Consider the following 20,664-nt stretch of genomic DNA (forward strand, 5'->3'; position numbering starts at 1 on the left):
TTGTTGTGTCATTTTCTTGAGATAGAGGCTTGGTCTGTCGCCCAGGCTTCAGTGCAGTGGTGTAATCTCGACTCATTGCTGCAATCCCTACCTCCCGGGCTCAGATGATTCTCCTACCTCAGCCTCCTGGGTAGCTGCGATTACAGGCATGTACCACTATGCCCAGCTATTTTTTGTATATTTAGAAGAGAAGGGGTTTCACCATGTTGGCAGGGCTGGCTCAAACTTCTGACTTCAGGTGACCTGCCGGCCTCAGCCTCCCAACATGCTGGGATTACAGATGTGAGCCACCATGCCTGACCAATGTTAATACTTTTAAAAAGTTTTTTTCCTAAGCATTGTGCCTCTTTCTAAAAATAAAAAAGTTTTTTCCAAGTATTTTTGTTTTGTTATCAAAATAACTATAGTTGGGTAAAGACTTTTCCCCTAAAAATTAGTCTGTCGTTTCACAAAAGAAAAAATAAAGTGAGTGTTTCTATCAGGGTGTGAAATTTTCTATAAAACAACTTTTTAAGAACTATAAAGATGCACATGATATTTCATTTTTTTAACACATAAATTAAACATGATTGCAATTATTCTGAATTTTAAACACCCTGACAGGTCTTGGTTCCTAAAACCTTTAAAATGACATTAAAAAATAAATGGTTCCATTAAACTTAAACAGAACAGAATTCTCTAAAGCATATTTTATTTTATTTTTTTATTTTTATTTATTTATTTTTTTTTTGAGACGGAGTTTCTCTCTTGTTACCCAGGCTGGAGTGCAATGGCGCGATCTCGGCTCACCGCAACCTCCGCCTCCTGGGTTCAGGTAATTCTCCTGCCTCAGCCTCCTGAGTAGCTGGGATTACAGGCACGTGCCACCATGCCCAGCTAATTTTTTGTATTTTTAGTAGAGACGGGGTTTCACCATGTTGACCAGGATGGTCTCGATCTCTCGACCTCGTCATCCACCCGCCTCGGCCTCCCAAAGTGCTGGGATTACAGGCTTGAGCCACTGCGCCCGGCCTCTAAAGCATATTTTAAAATAATTATTACATTATAGCTAAATTTCCCTAATTACCTTTAAAAGTATAATTCTCATTCTACTCTTTTCTCTTTTTATAGAAGGAGTCTTGCTACATTTCCCAGGCTGGAGTGCACTGGTTATTCATAGGTGTGATCATAAATGCACTCTAGCCTCAAACTCCTGGGCTCAGGTGATCCTCCTGTCTCAGCCTCCTGAATAGCTGGGACTACAGGCTTGTGCCACAGCACTGGGCCCAACTCTAGTATTTTTTCTTTTCTGGAGGCCAACGCCCATGGGAGTGCCATTTATTCCCAAAGTTGCCAAAATCATCACCAAGGGTTCACCGAGGATGTGTGAGGGGAACGAGGAGGCTCAAACACTGACTGGGGCTGGGAATTTGAGGGAGGGGAACATGTGGGGTGCCAGCTGCCCCTCCCCCTCTAATGCCACAGGAAAGGGTCTTCCTCTGGCCAGCTCCCTCCCCAGGCCCAACTCTAGTCTTAATGTTTTCCTGTGCTGCATATGGTGGTGGTACCTTATTATGCAATAGGTATATCTTTCATTGGTCAATGCTGTTTTTAAATTCTATTATTTTTATAATTTAGTGTGTATAATTTATATATGCTGATCACGTTATGTATTTTATAAAAGTAGGGTCCTGGTAACCACCTTTTCCAAACATATATGACCCAGATTAAGTGCCAGTGTTAATAGTACAGTACAGTAGTCTCCCCTTATCCACAGAGGATACTTTCTAATACCCTCAGTGGATGTCTGAAACTGAAGATAGTACCAAACCCCATATATAGTCACATGCTCCTTAACCATGAGATGTTTTCTAAGAAATGCATCATTAGGTGATTTCATCATTATGCAAACATTATAGGGTACACTGTATTTTTACAACCTGAGACAGTATGGCCCACTACAACTCCCAGGTATATGGTACAGCCTATTGCTCCTGGACTGTATAGCATGTTATATGTACAGTATATCACTGTACTGAATACTGTAGGCAACAGTAACACAATGTTAAGTATTTATGTATCTAAAAATAGAAAAGATACAGCAAAGCCGGTTGGGCGCGGTGGCTCAAGCCTGTAATCCCAGCACTTTGGGAGGCCAAGGCGGGTGGATCACAAGGTCAAGAGATCAAGACCTTCCAGGCCAACATGGTGAAAACCCGTCTCTACTAAAAATAAAAAAAATTAGCTGGGCATGGTGGTGTGTGCCTGTAATCCCAGCTACTCAGGAGGCTGAGGCAGGAGAATTGCCTGAACCCAGGAGGCGGAGGTTGCAGTGAGCCAAGATCGTACCATTGCACTCCAGCCTGGGTAACGAGCGAAACTCCGCCTCAAAAAAAAAAAAAAAAAGAAAAGATACAGCAAAAATAGGTCTTAACTTATGAGACCACCGTTTTTGCAGTCCATCATTGACCAAAATGTTATGTGGTATAAGACTGAATACTATGTTTTTTCCTATACCTATGATAAAGTTTAATTTATAAATCTGGCACAGTAAGAGATTAATAACAACAACTAACAATAAAATAGAACAATTATAACATTATACTATAATAAAAGGTATGTGATTATTGACTCTCTCTCAAAATATTTTATTGTGCTATACGCACTTATTTTGGGATAATGTTTGACCATGGAAGTGAAACTGCAAAAAGTGAAACCACAGAGAAGGGGGACTACTATAATCTGTTTGCAGATTAATCACAAAATAATGGAATGATCTTTCAGCATTAAAATTGCCTATTTAGGCCAGGCGTGGTGTAATCCTAGCACTTTGGGAGGCCGAGGCTGGCAGACCACTTGAGATCAGGAGTTCGAGACCAGTCTGGCCATCTAATAGAGATGGTAAAACCCCGTCTCTCCTAAAGATTTGCCGGGCATGGTGGTACATGCCTGTAGTCCCAGCTACTCAGAAGGCTGGGAATCACTTGAAATTAGGAGGTGGAGGTTACAGTGAGATTGCGCCACTGCACTCCAGCCTGGGCAACAGAGCAGCAACAAAAACAACAACAAAATTAGCCTATTCATTTCTTTCCGAGTTAAGCTTAAAGTAAATAACAGTTTCTTTTCTCTTTCCCAAATTATTTAGAGCGATTGATCATATCTTCTATTCTTTATCAAGAACTCGTGACACTCCCAGACCCCTGGCAACTGGGAAAAATATTTCTCTACACAGAAATCCTATTAATCCATTGATATGTAGTTGGAGGTAAGGTGATACTATCGTATGGGTTTCTAACAAGGTGCTTCACCACTTGGGTCTTTACAATATTAAATTCCTATTGTTGAATGGAAATTATTGGTTTCTTGTTTATGTTTCGGTAGTTAATCTTTTTTTTTTTTTACCCCAAACTATCTGAAAATACAAAACTCATAGGCTACCTCTGAACCCAAAGCAAATTTATAATATAAATTATAAATTCCCAAACCAACAGTTGCATAGGGATCACTATTTCAACTATAAACTTAATAGCATTACCTACCAGAAGTCAGAAACCATAACTCAGAAAAAAAAAAAAAAAAAAAAAACAAGCCACAGGCACAACTATCATTTGCCTCATTTTGAGTGAGACTCCATGGATGTCACCTTCAAGTTACATGAAGCTGATACAAGATCATATGCCTTTCCTCAGCAGAAATGACCACATCCTGTGCCAGACAGCATTTTTCTGTCTCTGTGGTTAAAAACTGGTACAAATTAATGTATAGCTCGGCACAGCTGGAATGTTAATTGAAGCTGTGATTTGAATCTCAGAAGTTTTAGACAAAGAACTCCATTTCTTGATTTCTTAAGACATTTAAGACAGAAGAAAAAGACTCTGAGAAATGATTTTCTTTTCTTGAGACGGGGTCTCACTCTGTTGTCCAGGCTGGAGTACAGTGGTGCAATCTTGGCTCACTGCAACCTCTGCCTCCTGGGCTCAAGTGATCCTCCCACCTCAGCCTCCCAAGTAGCTAGAACTACAGGCACACACCCAGCTAATTAAAAAAAAAAATTTTTTTTTGACCAATTAAAACAATTCTTTATGTGTAGGAAAAAGAATTTTTTTTTTTTTTTTTTTTTGTAAAGATGGGGTTTTGCCATGTTGCCTAGGCTGGTCTCAAACTCCTAACCTCAAGTAATCCACCTACCTTGGCCTCCCAAAGTGCTGGGATTACAGGGGTAAGCCAAGCCACTGCGCCCGGCCTATTTTCTTTTATTCCTTTAAAAAACACATATAATCACACATATAACCAACCTAGGGCTTTCATTTAGTCACCTGCACAACAAATATTTATTGCATACCTACCACAATAGGGCTAGGTACTGTTCTAGGTGCTGTAAATATCTAACAAGTTAAAAAAACAGCCCAAGATCCAGGTTAATCAAGGCTGGAAGGAAAGCAGACATTAAACAAAACTCCAAAGTTATCTGTGTTCAGTGTCATGCGATGAATTAAAATAGCGGACTGTGTTAAAATAGTGACTGAATTTTGTCAGGAAAAGCTTCTCTGAAGAAATGACATTTAAGATGAGATCTGAGTAACTTTCATAAAGCAAAGTGATTAGATTAATCAACATAAATATTACCATAAAATGTGAATAATATTAATATAATGCTCAAAACTCACAAAAGAGCCTGAAGTAAGTATTCTGTAATGCTAATAGAGACTATCTTTGGGTGGTAGGATAGAGGTGGGTTTTTTTTTTCGTTTGTTTTATTTCAATGAACTTTCCAAACTGTGGTATAATACAAAAACATATTTGGTCTTTGTTCCTGCTCCCAGGACCAGGCACAGAACTTCTTAAGCCCTTGGAATTTCCTGAGTGATAGGAGTGTCTTTTTTTTTCCTCACTAGATCCTCCTGCCTCAGCCTCTAAGTAGCAAGGACAGGAGTGTCTTTTGCATTCATAATGAGCCCCTTTCAATAGCACCTTAGATTATGCTAATGAGGTAGCTGAGGCTCAGGCCCCTAGAGAGCCTCAGAATGGAGCTGCCTCACTAGAAGGACCTGGTAATTGAGTTGGACTTTCAGCCCCACCCACTGACCTCAGGGAAGAAGAGGGAGGAAAGGGGGCTGGAGACTGAGTCCTATAAACATCCTTAACAATGAGATTCAGAAAGGTTGGTGAGTACAAAGAGGAGCTGGGGGTGTGGCATGCCCAGAGAAAATATGGAAGCTCCATGTCCTCCCTACCTTGCTCTATGCCTCCCTTCCATTTGGCTGCTCCTGAGTTATATCTTTTGTAATAAACTGGTAATGGTATATAAAGAAATTTTTTGAGTTCTGTGAGTCATTCCAGAAAATTATCAAACCTGATAAAGGGTGTGGGAACCCTCAAATTTGTCCAAGTTGGAAGAAGTGTGGGTTACCTGGAACTCAGAAACATGTGGTTTGGAAGGATAAAGATAAAAGGGTAGGAGATGAGGAAACTTTGATTCCTGAGTGGCCATATAGTCACCTACGGAGCGGCAACTGGGCTGTGGCCAGTTACTAAAGGTAAAAGTTACCAATGAAGTTTAGAAATGAACCCAACTCCTGGGGAGTTGATTCACTGAATGCTTAAGGAAATGCAAACTAATAAGAAAAAAGTGAAATACACAATCCAATGGTTATTGTTATCTGTAACAGCTAAAATGAAAGTTAAAAAGAGTGTTGAGTTGGACCTTATTGTTGGACCAAGCTCAGATTCCAGTGGGCCTGAACTTTGGATGCTAGACTCAAAGCTGCCTCTAATGGGAAAAAATACGTGAGAAAAAAAAACAGAAAATGCCTCCAAGATTTCTGGTCACCAAAAAGAGGGTCTAGATAGGGGAGGGCAAAACGAAGAAACTACTGAAACCAAGGGGTATAGTGTGAGAGAGCTACTTTATTTTGTAGGTCAGTACCATCAGCTTCTTAAAGAATTTTTACTAAAATGGATTGTGAGAATAACTAATTTAAGGGCAGTATCTTGGCTTTTAAATGCTTCAGAGTGGAAGGCCATGTTTGGATTGATAGAGGATCCACAGCTCACTATGGAACAATCACAGATGGCTACACATAATCCAGACACATAGCAAGTTGTTCCCAAGGGAACAGCTGACCTGGTGGACCAGATATGAGCCATTATAAGGTCTATTTACCCTGAGAAGGGGAACTATCTGACTTCCCCTTTCAATGCCAACTGGAACAACCCAGATGAAGCAGCTAATATGCTTCATATGCAAACCATGTGGACCTGGCTTTGTAATAATCAGGATTCATGCACTGAATATGCCCATTACCCAGGTGATATATTTTGCTGTGTCCCCACCCAAATCTCATCTTGAATTGTAAGCCCCATAATCCCGTGTCATGGGTGGGACCTGGTGGGAGATAACTGAATCATGGGGGCAGTTTCCCCATGTTCTCATGATAGTGAGTGGGTTTTCACAAGATCTGATATTTACCCTGCTGGCACTCACTCTCTTCTGCCACCCTGTGAAGAGATGCCTTCTGCTATGATTGTTAAGTTTCCTGAGGCCTTCCCAGCCATGCATAACTGTGAGTCAATTAAAACTCTTTTCTTTATAAATTACCCAGTCTTGGGTATTTCTTCATAGCAGTGTGAAAGTGGACTAATACTGTAAATTGGTACCACAGAGAATGGGGTGCTGCTCTAAAGATAACCAAAAATGTGGAAGCAACTTTGGAACTGGGTAACAGACAGAGGTTGGAACAGTTTGGAGGGCTTAGTGGATGACAGAAAAATGTGGGAAAGTTTGGAACTTCCTAGAGACTTAGAGGGCTCAGAAGACAGGAAGATGTTGGGAAGCCTTGGAACTTCCTAGAGACTTGTTGAATGCTTTTGACCAAAATGCTGACAGTGATATGGACAATGAAGTCCAGGCTGGGGTGGTCTCAGATGGAGATGAGGAACTTCTTGGGAACTGGAGCAAAGGTAACTCTTGGTATGCTTTAGCAAAAAGACTTGCAATATTTTGTCCCTACCCTAGAGATCTGTGGAACTTTGAACTTAAGAGAGATGATTTAGGGTATCTAGTGAAAGAAATTTCTTTTCTTTTTTTTTTTTTTTAATTGTATTTGGGCTCTGGGGTACATGTGCACGTCCTGCATCCTGCAGGATTGTTACCTAGGTACATGCATGCCATGGTGGTTTGCTGTCTCTATTTCCCCCCTCCCCCATCGCCTACATCAGGCATTTCTCCTGGTGTTATCCCTCCCCATCCTCCGCACCCCCACCGCTGTCCCTCCCCTCCACCCCCTGACCTAGCCCGGTGAGTGTTGTTCCCTTCTCTGTGCCCAAGTGTTCTCATTGATCATCACCTGCCTATGAGTGAACACTTGTGGTGTTGGTTTTCTGTTCTTGTGTCAGTTTGCTGAGAATGATGGTTCCTAAGTTCATCCATGTCTCTATAAAGGACATGAACTAATCATTTTTTATGGCTGCATCGTATTCCATGGTGTATATGTGCCACATTTGTTTGTCCAGTTTATCACTGATGGGCATTTGGGTTGGTTCTAGGTCTTTGCTATTGTAAACAGCACCACAATGAACATACGTGTGCATGTGTCTTTTATGATAGAACGATTTATAATCCTTTGGATATATACCCAGTAATGGGGTTGCTAGGTCAAATGGAATTTCTATTTCTAGATCCTTGAGGAAACGCCACATTGTCTTCCATAATGGTTGAAATAATTTACACTCATCTGGTGGAAGAAATTTCTAAGCAGCAAAGTATTCAAAAGGAAGCAGAGCAACAAATTTGAAAAATTTGCAGTCTGACAATGCAATAGAAAAGAAAAACTCGTTTTCTGAGGAGAAATTCAAACCAGCTACATAAATTTCATAAGTAATGAGGAGCCTAATGTTAATTACCAAGACACTGGGGAAAATTTCTCCAGGGTATATCAGAGGACTTCAAAGCAGCCCCTCCCATCACAGGCCCAGAAGTCTAGGAAGAAAAAATGGTTTCCTGGGCTGGGTCCACGGTCCCCCTGCTCTGTGCAGCCTCCCAAAGTTTTAGGATTACAGGCATAAGCCACCATGCCTGGGGCTGTGGATGCTAGTTTCAAGGTAAATGGACAACATCCTGTTTGGAACACCACGACTGTAATTAAGGAAGGTAAAAACAAATCAGCTAGGTGAGCTGAATAATCTGCTGTTTTCCTAGAAGTGATGGAAGAATTGAACAGTGATAAATGCCCATATCTTTCAGTTTCTGATTCACGGGCAATGGCCAACAGCCTGGCCATGTGGTAAGGCAAGAGTGCAATGGAAACCTGGCATATTAAAGGGACTTTCATATGGGACAAAGCCCTATGGAAATCACTATGGGGATGAGGGGTGCATTAAAGACAGACATGGCAATGCCCAGGAAAGACCCTCCTTCCCGATTGGAAGATGATCAGAACCAATTAGTAGGTATCACAGTGTGCTTGTTTGAGGTGAGCATGTGGGTCCATAAAATGAGTAGACAGGATGGGGGTGCTACAGCCACTGCAGAAGATGGGCTGAATTTGAACATACTTCTCTTGCACCCTCTGAAGCACAAAACAGCAACTATTCTCTCTGCCAATAAGAGAGACAGTTATTGTAGATGACTATGGGGAAGACCCCCAGGGGGAAGATCCCACACATGGCTGGCCAGTAGATTGCATGGAAGAGCCAATGCTGGTAGTCCCAAGGACAACACATCATTTTTGTTTTTGTTCTCTTTTTGAGATGGAGTCTCACTCTGTCACCCAGGCTGGAGCACACTGGTGCAATCTCAGCTCACTGTAACTTTCACTTCCCGGCTTCAAGTGATTCTCCTGCCTCAACCTCCCTAGTAGCTGGAATTACAGGCAAGCACCACCACACCTGGCTAATTTTTGAACTTTTTGTAGAGATGGGATTTCACCAGTTGGCCAGGCTGGTCTTGAACTCCCAACCTCAAATGATCCACCTGCCTCGGCCTCCCAAGTGCTGGGATTACAGGCATGAGTCACTACACCTGGCCTGTTTTTGTTCTTTTGAGACAGGATCTCACTCTATTGCCCAGGCTGGAGTGCAATGGTGGGATCACAGCTCACAGCAGCCTCAACTTCCCAGGCTCAAGTGATCCTCCAGCTTTAGCCTCCCAAGTAGCTGGGACTACAGGCACAAACCACCACACACGGCTAATTTATTTGTATTATTATCATTATTATTATCACAGAGATAGGGTTTCACTGTGTTACCTAGGCTGGTCCTGAATTCCTGCGCTCAAGTGATCCTCCTGCTTAGGCCTCTCAAAGTGCTGGGATTATAGGTGTGAACCACTGCACCCATCCTACAAAGTGGTTTTGACAGGGATAAACACTGCCTCTGGACAGGACTTAGCTTATCTGGTGGTAGACACAAATGATCAGTACCATGAAAGAATCAGAACAGAAGATATTGCACCAATTTGAATGGCTGAGCCACATTTCTTCATACTAAGGAGTACTCTACTTACATCCCATAATGTCAAACAATGGGCAAAGAGCTATCCTCCTCAGAGTAATAGTTTGATAGAGAAGTGGAGCAGTCAATTGAAACACTGGTTGTCTAAAACAGGGTGAGGTACAGACAGGTAGGGTTGGTTTATGCATTTGCACAAGTGTGAGGTCACACTCAAATGAGCTAAGGGAGTGTCCCCACTAGGTAGATTCCTCTGTTTTTCTGGTGGATTAGGGAAGAGGAGGTAGGAGAGGATGCTGATAAGACTATACAATTCTTGCCAAAGAGGGGGATGTTGGTGTGATAGCTATTCTTTCTTTTTCCTTGCCTACATCATCACCACAGCTTTCTCTTTCCTGCCAGATGCAGTGGTCACAAGACCAGCACTGCAACTGCAAGTGCCAGAAACAGAGATGATTCCTAAAGCAAGAAACTGCAACCATAGCTTTAAACATTTATGTCAGAATTCCTAAGGGCCCAATGAGGCAGGCTGTGTCTTTATCCCATCTGGCAAAATTGGGGTTAATAGTGAATGTAGGTCGGTTGCGGTGGCTCAAGCCTGTAATCCCAGCACTTTGGGAGGCTGAGGTGGGTGGATCACGAGGTCGAGAGATCGAGACCATCCTGGTCAACACTAAAAATACAGAAAAATTAGCTGGGCATGGTGGCGCGTGCCTGTAATCCCAGCTACTTAGGAGGCTGAGGCAGGAGAATTGCCTGAGCCCAGGAGGCGGAGGTTGCGGTGAGCTGAGATCACGCCATTGCACTCCAGCCTGGGTAACAAGAGCAAAACTCTGTCTCAAAAAAAAAAAAAATAGTGAATGTAGTTATATTGCCTAGTGATAGAAATAGCCCACCAATTCTGTACCTGTATAACCTTACCCTGTATGTATGGGAGTTGAATGAGGGAGAGGTACTTGCTAGACTAGTATTGCTGCCTACGATCTAAACCGGTTCAGTGGCCTAATGTTCCTGCCAAAGGTGGGAAAGTTTGGGCATAAACAGTAAGAAGGAGGAAGAGTAGCTGAGAGTAAAGGAATGAATAAATGAGTTATGTAACAAGTACTGTCAGTCATCCTAGCAAATTATTAAACATGTGGAGGGGAGTCCCTGATTTTGTAGCTAATCAGACGGAAGTGCAGGTAACTTGGGGACCTGGTATTTGAGACTGGTGTCTGAAGCAGGGGCAATACTGTGCAGTAATGTGGAACTGAGCCTGTAACCTGTGGGATCTACACAAACATCATGAATTAGAATCAGATTTGAATTGAATTGGGCCAGGCATGATGGTTCACACTTGTAATCCCAGTACTTTGGAAGGCTGAGTTTGGCAGATCACTTGAGGTCAGGAGTTCAAGACCAGCCTGGCCAACAATGGTAAAACCCCATCTCTATTTTAAAAATACAAAAATTAGCCAGGTGTGGTGGTGGGCGCCTGTAACCCCGGCTATTTGGGAGGCTGAGGCAGGAGAATCACTACAGTGTGGGAGGCAGAGGTTGCAGTGAGCCGAGATTGCACCACTGCATTCTGGCCTGGGCAATAGAGTGAGACTCTTGTTTCGGAAAAAAAAAAAAAAAAAAAACTGTTGGACACCAAGTCATTGTCTGGAGAACTGAAAAACTGGTTTGTTGGTATCAGAAAACAACCCAGACAAACTTTCTACAATAGACATGTATTACTTTTATAATGAAAAATAATAAAACAAACATTTTTTTAAGTGAAGTTAATATAACTGGAACACTGGATAAGTACCTTAAATTCTCAAAATTTGCTGATAATCTACAACTGTGAAATGCAAATATTTGTGAAATTAACAAAACAATCACTCGTAACTAAACCCACAAGTGCAAGTTTTCCTTGGAGCTGATTTCTTCTCCACTCTAAGCCTTGCCATATCTACAGCCATCAGCATTTAGTTTGCACACTATGGCTCACCTCCTATGTCTTCATCTTCATTAACTGGGCCGTCTGTACTGTCCACATTTTCCATTTCATGAGATTGTGTTAAACTGTAGTCATTCAAAACTGCTGGACTTTCTAAAAGATAAAGGGAATTTTAAGTATGTGGTTCAACCTCAAAGGATTTTCATAAAAATGTATTAAGTAGACCCCCATTTAACTTTCAGCCTCACGCAATCCTTTAGTCACAGATAGTGACTTCACATATATGCAAAAGGGTATATACATGAAAACTCTTGAGGTTTAGAAATATGCCCAGGGTTCACAGTAGCTCGTGCCTGTAATCCCAACACTTAGGGAGGCCGAGGTGGGTGGATCACCTGAGGTCAGGAACTCAAGACCAGCCTGGCCAACAGGGTAAAACCCCATTTCTACTAAAAATACAAAAATCAGTTGAGCCTGGTGGCACATGCCTGTAATCCTAGCTACTCAGGAGGCTGAGGCAAAAAATCACTTAAACTTGGGAGGCAGAGGTTGCAGGGAGCCAAGATCACACCACTGCACTCCAGCCTGGGTGACAGAGTGAGACTTCATCTATAAAAAAAAGAAAAGAGAAAAGAAATATTCCCAGGGCTCATGTACCCTTTGAATATACACAGCTTTCTTGAATATTTATTTCATCTGAGTTAAAGGGCACTCATGTTCCTTCTGGAGAAAAATTCTCTCTCTGTTGGTATATCTCATGATATTCAGTAGAATGCCATTGCTATTTATGACCAAGAAGTACTAATATGTAGTGATGAGAAATACCGAGCCTGCACACACTGGCATAACCTAATTTGGGTAAGATGCTTTCTTAAGGGAAAGATGCTTTCTTAAGGGAAAGATCTATAAGCTTTCTGTATGCCAAATTCTGTTTTCCCCTTCTGTTCACATGATTATAAATGTGATTCTATGGAAAACATATTGGACCCCAAGTTCCTTTATTTGTTTGAACATTTACTAAATGTTGACAAGGCTACAGATATGAATAAGTCATTCGGCCTGTCTTCAAGGAGCTCATACTCTGAGATATAGATAAGAGAACCTCACACTCTAACACATGGTAGGCTCAGACAAGGGATTAAATAAAGGAAATAACAAAGTGTTATGAAAGTCCGTAAGTGAAAGAGAGTAGACATAATAAAAACATCCTTAAATAAACAGCACACTTGTTAAAAAATAAATTTAAGAGAAATGTATGATAAATATTGATAATACTAAAAGTAAGAAAAAAGGAACAATGGGGCTGAAATTATTTTCACATATAAGCATAGTAGCTTAACAAAAAGATGACATTAGAAGAAATGAACTGAAAAGTTACCCTCTTTCTATCTAACTCCTTCCCAATCTTCAATAAAATATTTGCTGAGTTCCCATTAATAAAAAAAATAGTCAAAGACACTGAATCCTGTAGCACTGAGGCTGGGCTGAAGTAGAGAGGTAACTAGAAGCTCTGCAGTGGCACTCCTTTCAGCTGAGCCACGACCAAATACACACAGGAGCGAAACAGAAACACATTTCACAAAACCCATCACTAATGTGGTCACCACAAACTCAATGTTTGATTTATGAATATCTAAAGTTTCTAATTTCTGCATATTATAATATATACTCTGTGAACTTTAAGACACTGTACTAAACAATGGTTCACTTTTCTCAAACCTGAAATGACTAAAATACAGTGCACACCTAAACAATTAATGCAAGGTTTAGGTTCAATTAAAAGATATGATTGACTGGGCCCGATGGCTCACGTCTGTAGTCCCAGCACTTTGGGAGGCTGAGGTGGATGGATCACCTGAGGTCGGGATTTCGAGATCAGCCTGACCAACAGGGAGAAACCCTGTTTCTACTAAAAATACAAAATTAGCCGGGCGTGGTGGTGCACATCTGTAATCCCAGCTACTCTGGAGAGTGAGGCAGGAGAATCGCCTGAACCCAGGAGATGGAGGTTGCAGTGGGCCAAGATCATACGCTGCACTCCAGCCTGAGCAACAGAGTGAGTCTCTGCCTCAAAAAAATAAAAAGAAAAAGAAAAAGAAAAAAAGAGATTTGGTTACAACTTACAGTAACACAAAAAGTCACTTCAGTGACAAATTTTGTAATATAATGTAAGCTTTGATTCACAAAGTGAGTTTATCAATGGAGGACACAGAAGTTATTTTTAGGAAATAAATTATTTTAAATGTTTATAGTTTATTCTAAAGCTGGGATCAGTAAACTATGGCCTGAGGGATAAGTCTGACCATAGCTTGCTTCTGTGTGGGCCCAGAAGGTAGGAATGGTTTTTACATTTTTTAAGGGTTGTACGAAATACAAAGAATAAGGTATGACGGAGATCATACATGGCCTGCAAAGTCTAAATATTTACTATCTGACCCTTTACAAAAAAGTTTGCAGACCATTGTTCTAGAGTAAAAATTGTAAGTTTTTCAAATACAAACTACTGTATTATTCAACAAAAACTGTCTTCAGAGCAATGAGCTGAAAAATTAAAAGCAAGCAGTGATCAACATTAGGTAGCGTATGCTTGGCCCTAAGATGCTAAAGAACTTACATGGTCTAAAGAGATGAGTTATTTTTCATCAGCAAGAAGCAACCATATTTTAAAAAACACACATTTCCATAGCATTTTTACTGCAACCAGAATAAGCACATTCTTCTTTCTTTGGTATTTTTAGTAAAGGTATATTTCTAGAGAGGAAAGACCTGATGTTACCTGCGGGCACAGACTGCTCCTGAGTGCTTTTCAGTTCCACATTTGTTTGTATATCTGAAAAGAAAGAAGTTATAAATATTAGCTACTTAGGGTACACTTCTACAGGTTTGAGCATTCCAAATTTAATAAGGAATACCATTTTGGAAACCTTAGCAGCAGAATTCCTCTTTCAGAGCAAGACTACTCTTTCATTACACTCTCCCTAAAAGCCTCTCAAGGAGAATGAAACAAAAAAATTGATGCAGCAATGTTACTCTAAGAACTTTCTGCCAGAGATCTACTTATACCAAGAACAATACACAAAAAAGTAGGTCCCATTAGAAATAATTTCATATATTTATTCTTCTCCCAATATTTTATTATGAATACTGTTGAACACATAGAAAAAAAAGAGTTACAATTAGTATATATATACAATAAAATACTATTCAGCCATTAAAAAGAATAAAATCATGTCATTTGCAGCAACATGGATGGAAGTCACTATGTTAAGTGAAATAAGTCAGGCACAGAAAGACAAAAATCACGTGTTCTCATTCACATGTGAGAGCTAAAAATGTTGATCTCATGGAGATGGAAAGTAGAATGATAGGGTATGTGGGTGGGAATGGGGGATGAAGAGAGGTTAGTTAATGGGTAAGGCATATAGTTACATAGAATTCATAAGTGCTAATGTTCAACAGCAGAGTAGAGTGACAACGATGTATTTATATATTTAGTTAACAACAGTGTATTATATATTCCAAAATAGCTAGAAGAGAGGACTTGAATTGTTTCCAACACATAGAAATGACAAATACTCAGGTGACAGACACACCAAATTCCCTGACTTGATTATTGTATATTCTATGCATGTAACAAACTTTCACATGTACCCCATAAATATGTAAAATAAAAAATAAAATAAACTGCATAGCTGAATACCCATTACTCACCCTCTGGATTCTACAATTAACATTTTGCTATTTTTCCTTATCACATATCTTTCTATCCATTCATCACTCAATCCATTCATCGATCCAGCTTTTTCTATGCATTTCAAAATAACTGGCAGATATCAGCATGCCTTAGTCCTAACATTTCAGCATGATTATTATTAACTAGAATTCAATATCTGATTACAAGACTTTAAAAGGTAAAATTTACATGCAATGAAATGCAAGGATGTTAAGTGTACCATTCAGTGAGTTTTAAAAAATGCATATCCTCATAGGATGCAAACCCCTATCAAGATACAGAACATTACCGTCATCCCAGAAAAGTTTCCTCACATCTCTTCCTAGTCAATTCCCACCCACAAACTCTAGAGACAACTACTGTTTTGATTTTTTCCACCATAGATTAGTTTAGCTTATTTTAGAACTTCATAAAAACAGAATCACACAGACATATGGCATAAATTCTTTTGCCTGAGGCTTCTTTCATTCAACATAATGTTTTGAGTTACATCCATTCTGTGATGTTTGTCAGTAGTTCATTCTTTTTTATTGCTAACTAGTATTCCATATGAATGTCCCAGTTTGTTTATCCTTTCTCCTGTTGATGGACACCTAGACTGTTTCCAGTTTGGGCTATATATAAATCAAACTATTATGATATTCCTTTTTAAAAGAATAAACTTCTAAATTTTAGAGTAGTTTTAAATTTATGGAAAAATTGCAAAGATAGCACAGAGAGAGATCCCATATACCCCACACCCAACTTCCCCTATTATTAACATCTTATATTAGTATGGCACATTTTGTTGTAATTAATGAACACATATTCATACATTATTACTAAGTATTCAGATTTCCTTAGTTTTCATCTAATGTCCTTTTTCTGTTGCAGGATCCCTTCCAGGATTCCACATTACATTTAGTCATCTTGCTTCTTTAGGCTTCTCTTGGTTGGGACAGTTTCTCAGACTTGCCTTATTTTGATGATCTTGACAGTTTTGAGTACTGGTCAGGTGTTTTGTAGAATGTCCCTCAACTGCAATTTGTTTTTCTCATGATTAGACCAGAGTATGATCATCCTTGTACAAGTATTTCTGTGGTCATATGCTTTCATGTCTCTTGAGTCAATGCCTAGCTGTGAATTACTGAGTTACAGGGTAGGAGGCATACATCTATTTTTAACACAGTTAAACTAGAACTTGTTCAAAAGTGATTTTTCCTTTCACTTTGGGCTTAATTGGTTCTGTTTCTACCCTCTTAAGGTGAAATTTTAGTGATTGACTTTATTCCTTTCTTCTAATTATAAACATTTAAAGCTATACATTTTCCTGTAAGCATTGCTTTAGCTGCCTCTCGAAAATGCTTTTTTATTTTCATTATAATTCAGTTCTAATTTCCCTTGTGACTTCTTTGATCCACTGGTTATTTATAAGTTTAATTTCCAGATATTTGGGGGAATTCAAGGATTCTTTACCTAACTTGTTATTGAATTCAAATTCCATTGCACTACTGTCAGAGGCCACAGTCTGTGTGATTGCAGTCCTTTTAAAAGTATTAAGACTTGGCTGAGTGCGATGGCTCATGCTGTAATCCCAGCACTTTGCGAGGCTGAGGCAGGTGGATCACAAGGTCAGGAGTTCAAGACCAGCCTGGCCAATATGGTGAAACCCCATCTCTACTAAAGATACAAAAAATTAGCTGGGCATGGTGGTGGGTGCCTGTAATCCCAGCTACTCAGGAGGCTGAGGCAAGAGAGTTGCTTGAACCTGGGAGATGGAGGTTGCAGTGAGCCAAGATCGCACATTGCACTCCAGCCTGGGCAAAAGGGCAAGAATCTGTCTCAAAAAAAAAAAAAAAGGTATTAAGACTTGTGTTCTTGGTGAATGCCATGTGTAGTTGAGACATGTCATCCTGAGGTCAGTTACCATTGATTTCCTTTCCTCTTGAGTATGGGACACATTTTCCTGCTTCTTCATATGACCACATAATTTTTTATTGTATGCTGGACATCATAAATTTTATATTACATAAATTCTGAATTCTATTTGGTCCTCTGAAGCATGTAGAAATTTTTCTCTTTTTTTTTTGAGACGGAGTTTTGCTCTTGTTACCCAGGCTGGAGTGTAATGGCGCGATCTCGGCTCACCACAACCTCCGCCTCCTGAGTTCAAGCAATTCTCCTGCCTCAGCCTCCCGAGTAGCTGGGACTACAGGCACTCACCACCGTGCCCAGCTAATTTTTTGTATTTTTAGTAGAGACGGGGTTTCACCATGTTGACCAGGATGGTCTCGATCTCTTGACCTTGTGATCCACCCGCCTCGGCCTCCCAAAGTGCTGGGATTACAGGCTTGAGTCACCGCGCCCGGCAGAAATTTTTCTTTGTTTGTTTTACTTTTTTTTTTTTTTTTAAGAGGTAGGATTTTGCACTGTTTTCTAGGCCTGAGTGTAGTGGCATGATCATAGCTCTCTGTAACCTTAGATTCCTGGACTCAAGCAATGCTCCCGCCTGAGTCTCCTGAGTACCTAGGACTACAGGTGTGTGCCACCACATCTGGCTTTTAAAGTTTTTTTGTAGTGACAGAGTCTCAGTATGTTGCCCAGGCTTGTCTTGAACTCCTGGCCTCAAGCAATCCTCTTGCCTCAGCTTCCCAAAGAAGAGCTGTGATTATAGGCATGAGCCATCATGCCTAGTCTTTTTGGTTTTAATTTTCTTTCTTTTTTCTTTTTTCAAATGAAAGATCTCACATATTTATTACTGAACCCAGCTAACCAACATGTTCATAACAGATTCAGAGAAAAAACATATATATTTCCAATAAAACATGTCCAACTCTCCAGATAGTTGTGACATTTTCAGCTTGATATGGTAACATCATTGTGACCTTCAGAGAGCATAATTTTTATTTTTATTTTTTTGAGACAGGGTCTTGCTCTGTTGCCCTAGCTGGAGTGCAGTGGTGTGACCTGAGCCCTCTGCATCCCAGGCTCAAGCAATCCTTCACTTCAGGTTCCTGAGTAGGAAGGACTATAGATGCGATCACGGCTCACTGAAACCTTGACCTCCCTGGGCTCAGGTGGTCCTCCCACCTTAATCACTCAAGTACCTGGGACTACAGGTATGCATCAGCATGCCAGATAATTTTTGTATTTTTTTGTAGAGAAGAGGTCTCGTCATGTTGCCCAGGCTGGTCTCTAACTCCTGGCCTCAAGTAATCCTCCCACCTTGGCCTCCCAAAGTGCTAGGATTATAGGTGTGAGCTACCATGGCTGGCCAGACTTCTTACTTTTTAAACCAGGCGTCCCCAAACTATGGCCTATGGGCCACATGCGGCCCCCTGAGGCCATTTATCCGGCCCCCCGCCGCACTTCAGGAAGGGGCACCTCTTTCATTAGTGGTCAGTGAGAGGAGCACAGTATGTGGCGGCCCTCCAACGGTCTGAGGGACAGTGAACTGGCCCCCTGTGTAAAAAGTTTGGGGATGCCTGTCATGCAACTAACTTGCCTTGGTTTAAACTCAAACTCTGTTTCACCTGTGGTGGGCACCAGCTAGGGTGACCAAATGTTCCAATAAGCCTGGATTCAGGGGTTTTCTAGAACTTTCAGCATCCCAAAGAAACTGGGATGAGTTAGTCACCTTTGCAGAAATATACATCCGTTTAGTTATTTTAGCCTCAGATGGGCCATTTAGAGTGTTACTCTGTACATTAGTGGATCAGTCAGAGAATTTATATCCAAAAAAGCCCTCTCTGGCTTTCTCCATTCCAGGATGTCTCCCTTAACTTCCAAGCTGCTGTGGTTTGATAAAACCGTGGATTTCCTATCAAAGTTTTAGCCACGTGGAGGCTGAAATGAGGGCCTGCACTTGGATAAAAGGATATAAAACAGGCTGCTTCTGGTCATTTTTCCAATGCTTTCAGGTGACAATTTAAAAAATGTTTTGTCCAGAATCGATCATTGTTATCTGTGGAAAGGTTGGTTCGATAGGAGGTACTACTCCATTACAGAAATTAAAACTGTCCTTTTGACTGTGATCATTTACTCCAAACTGTTTAGAATAGTACTGATTTAAAATGGTCTACAGAGTAATCAGGTCATACTCCAATTTTTAGTTTAAAAAATACAGTCACTGGCCAGGCACAGTGGCTCACACCTGGCCAGCACTTTGGGAGGCCAAGGTGGGTGGATCACAAGGTCAGGAGTTTGAGACCAGCCTGACCAACACAGTGAAATCCTGTCTCTACTAAAAATACAAAAAATTAGCTGGGTGTGGTGGCACATGCCTGTAGTCCCAGCTACATGGGAGGATGAAGCAGGAGAATCACTTGAACCCAGGAGGCAGAGGTTATAGTGAGCCAAGAATGTGCCAATGCACTCCAGTCTGGGTGACAGAGCGAGACTGCATCTCAAAAAAAAAAAAAAAAAAAAAAAACAAAAAAACAAAAAAAACCCACTGTATTTACATTGTATTCTAATTTAAAACTTTTAATATGCTAGCCATTAGAGGTTAGCAACAAAGCATAAAGGCAGAAGAAATCGATATAGTTTTAAAATAAGTAAAGGGGCGGTTTGGCATGGGGTGTCAGAATCCAAGCTGGATGAGAGAAATATCCATGCAATGAATAGGGGCAGCCCAGGGTAGGAGACCAGCCAGCATGAAGACTGTGTCCATGCATGGGAGGCAGTGTGAATGAGGTAAGGAGGGTTTCAGGCTAGGTGCAGTGGCTCACGCCTGTAGTCCCAATGTTTCGGGAGGCCAAGGTAGGCAGGTTGCCTGAGCCCAGGAGTTTAAGACCAGCCTGGGCAACATGGCAAGACTCCATCTCTAAAAAAAAAAAATACAAAAATCAGCCAGGCACGGTGGCACATGCCTGTAGTCTCAGTTACTCGGGAGGCTGGGATGGGAGGATCACTTGAGCCCAGGAGGTCAAGGCTGCAGTGAGATGAGATGGTGCCACTGCAGTCCAGCCTGGGCAACAGAGAGACTCTGTCCCGCCCCCCACCCAAAAAAAAAAAAAAAAAAAAAAGCAAGTTTCCACATGGAAGGACAGACAGCATGAAAAGTTAGGGCCCAACCAGCATAAGAGAAAATGCAGGAAGGAGGACTGCCTGACCTGGACTGTTAGAGCCTGAGAGGGAATGAAGAGGACATCTAAGCTAAGGGATAGGTCAGCATGGAGAATCAAAGCCTGAACACAGTGAGGAGGACATCTATGCATCTATGGGGGAGGTCTGGCGAGGCTAAACAGGGTGAGCAAGGCACCCACATCAGAAGCGTGGGGGCTGGCACCCCCACTGGAGTCTAAATGGAATGAGGAGAACTTCGATGCATGAGAGTAGTCCAGTGCAAAGTACCAAAACCCGAGTGCAGTGAAGAGGGAGTCTGCATGTTAGGGGCAGTCTACATGGAGATGTCAGAGCTCAAGCAGCAGAAAAGAATGTCCACACAGAGTGGAGACCACAGGGTGGGATTATCAAAACCAAATGAGTCAAGGAGAGCAACTGTGCTGAGTAGATGTCATGTGCCAATGGGGAACTGGTTGTATTACATAATGGAGGACTGCTCAAAGAAGTAAATACAATAAGGATACTGATCTGTCAG

At 41.1% G+C, this 20,664-nt stretch overlaps 1 protein-coding gene across 3 annotated transcripts in view; it reads right to left on the minus strand.

Moving 5' to 3' along the window:
• The window catches only part of IKZF3 (IKAROS family zinc finger 3), a 97,265-nt gene that overhangs the window by 53,703 nt on the left and 22,898 nt on the right, over nt 1-20,664 (minus strand). For 2 of the 3 annotated variants that reach the window (XM_074388698.1, XM_003942839.4), the window contains exons 2-3: nt 14,127-14,180; nt 11,402-11,503 (exon numbers count right to left, since the gene is read on the minus strand). In XM_074388698.1, the coding sequence (XP_074244799.1) occupies nt 11,402-11,503; nt 14,127-14,180 (156 nt within the window). The remainder of the gene's footprint in view (nt 1-11,401; nt 11,504-14,126; nt 14,181-20,664) is intronic. The other variant, XM_010330656.3, reaches the window with a different exon arrangement.

The sequence above is a fragment of the Saimiri boliviensis genome, chromosome 17, assembly GCF_048565385.1.
Source record: "Saimiri boliviensis isolate mSaiBol1 chromosome 17, mSaiBol1.pri, whole genome shotgun sequence".
In the NCBI taxonomy this organism is placed as follows: domain Eukaryota; kingdom Metazoa; phylum Chordata; class Mammalia; order Primates; family Cebidae; genus Saimiri; species Saimiri boliviensis.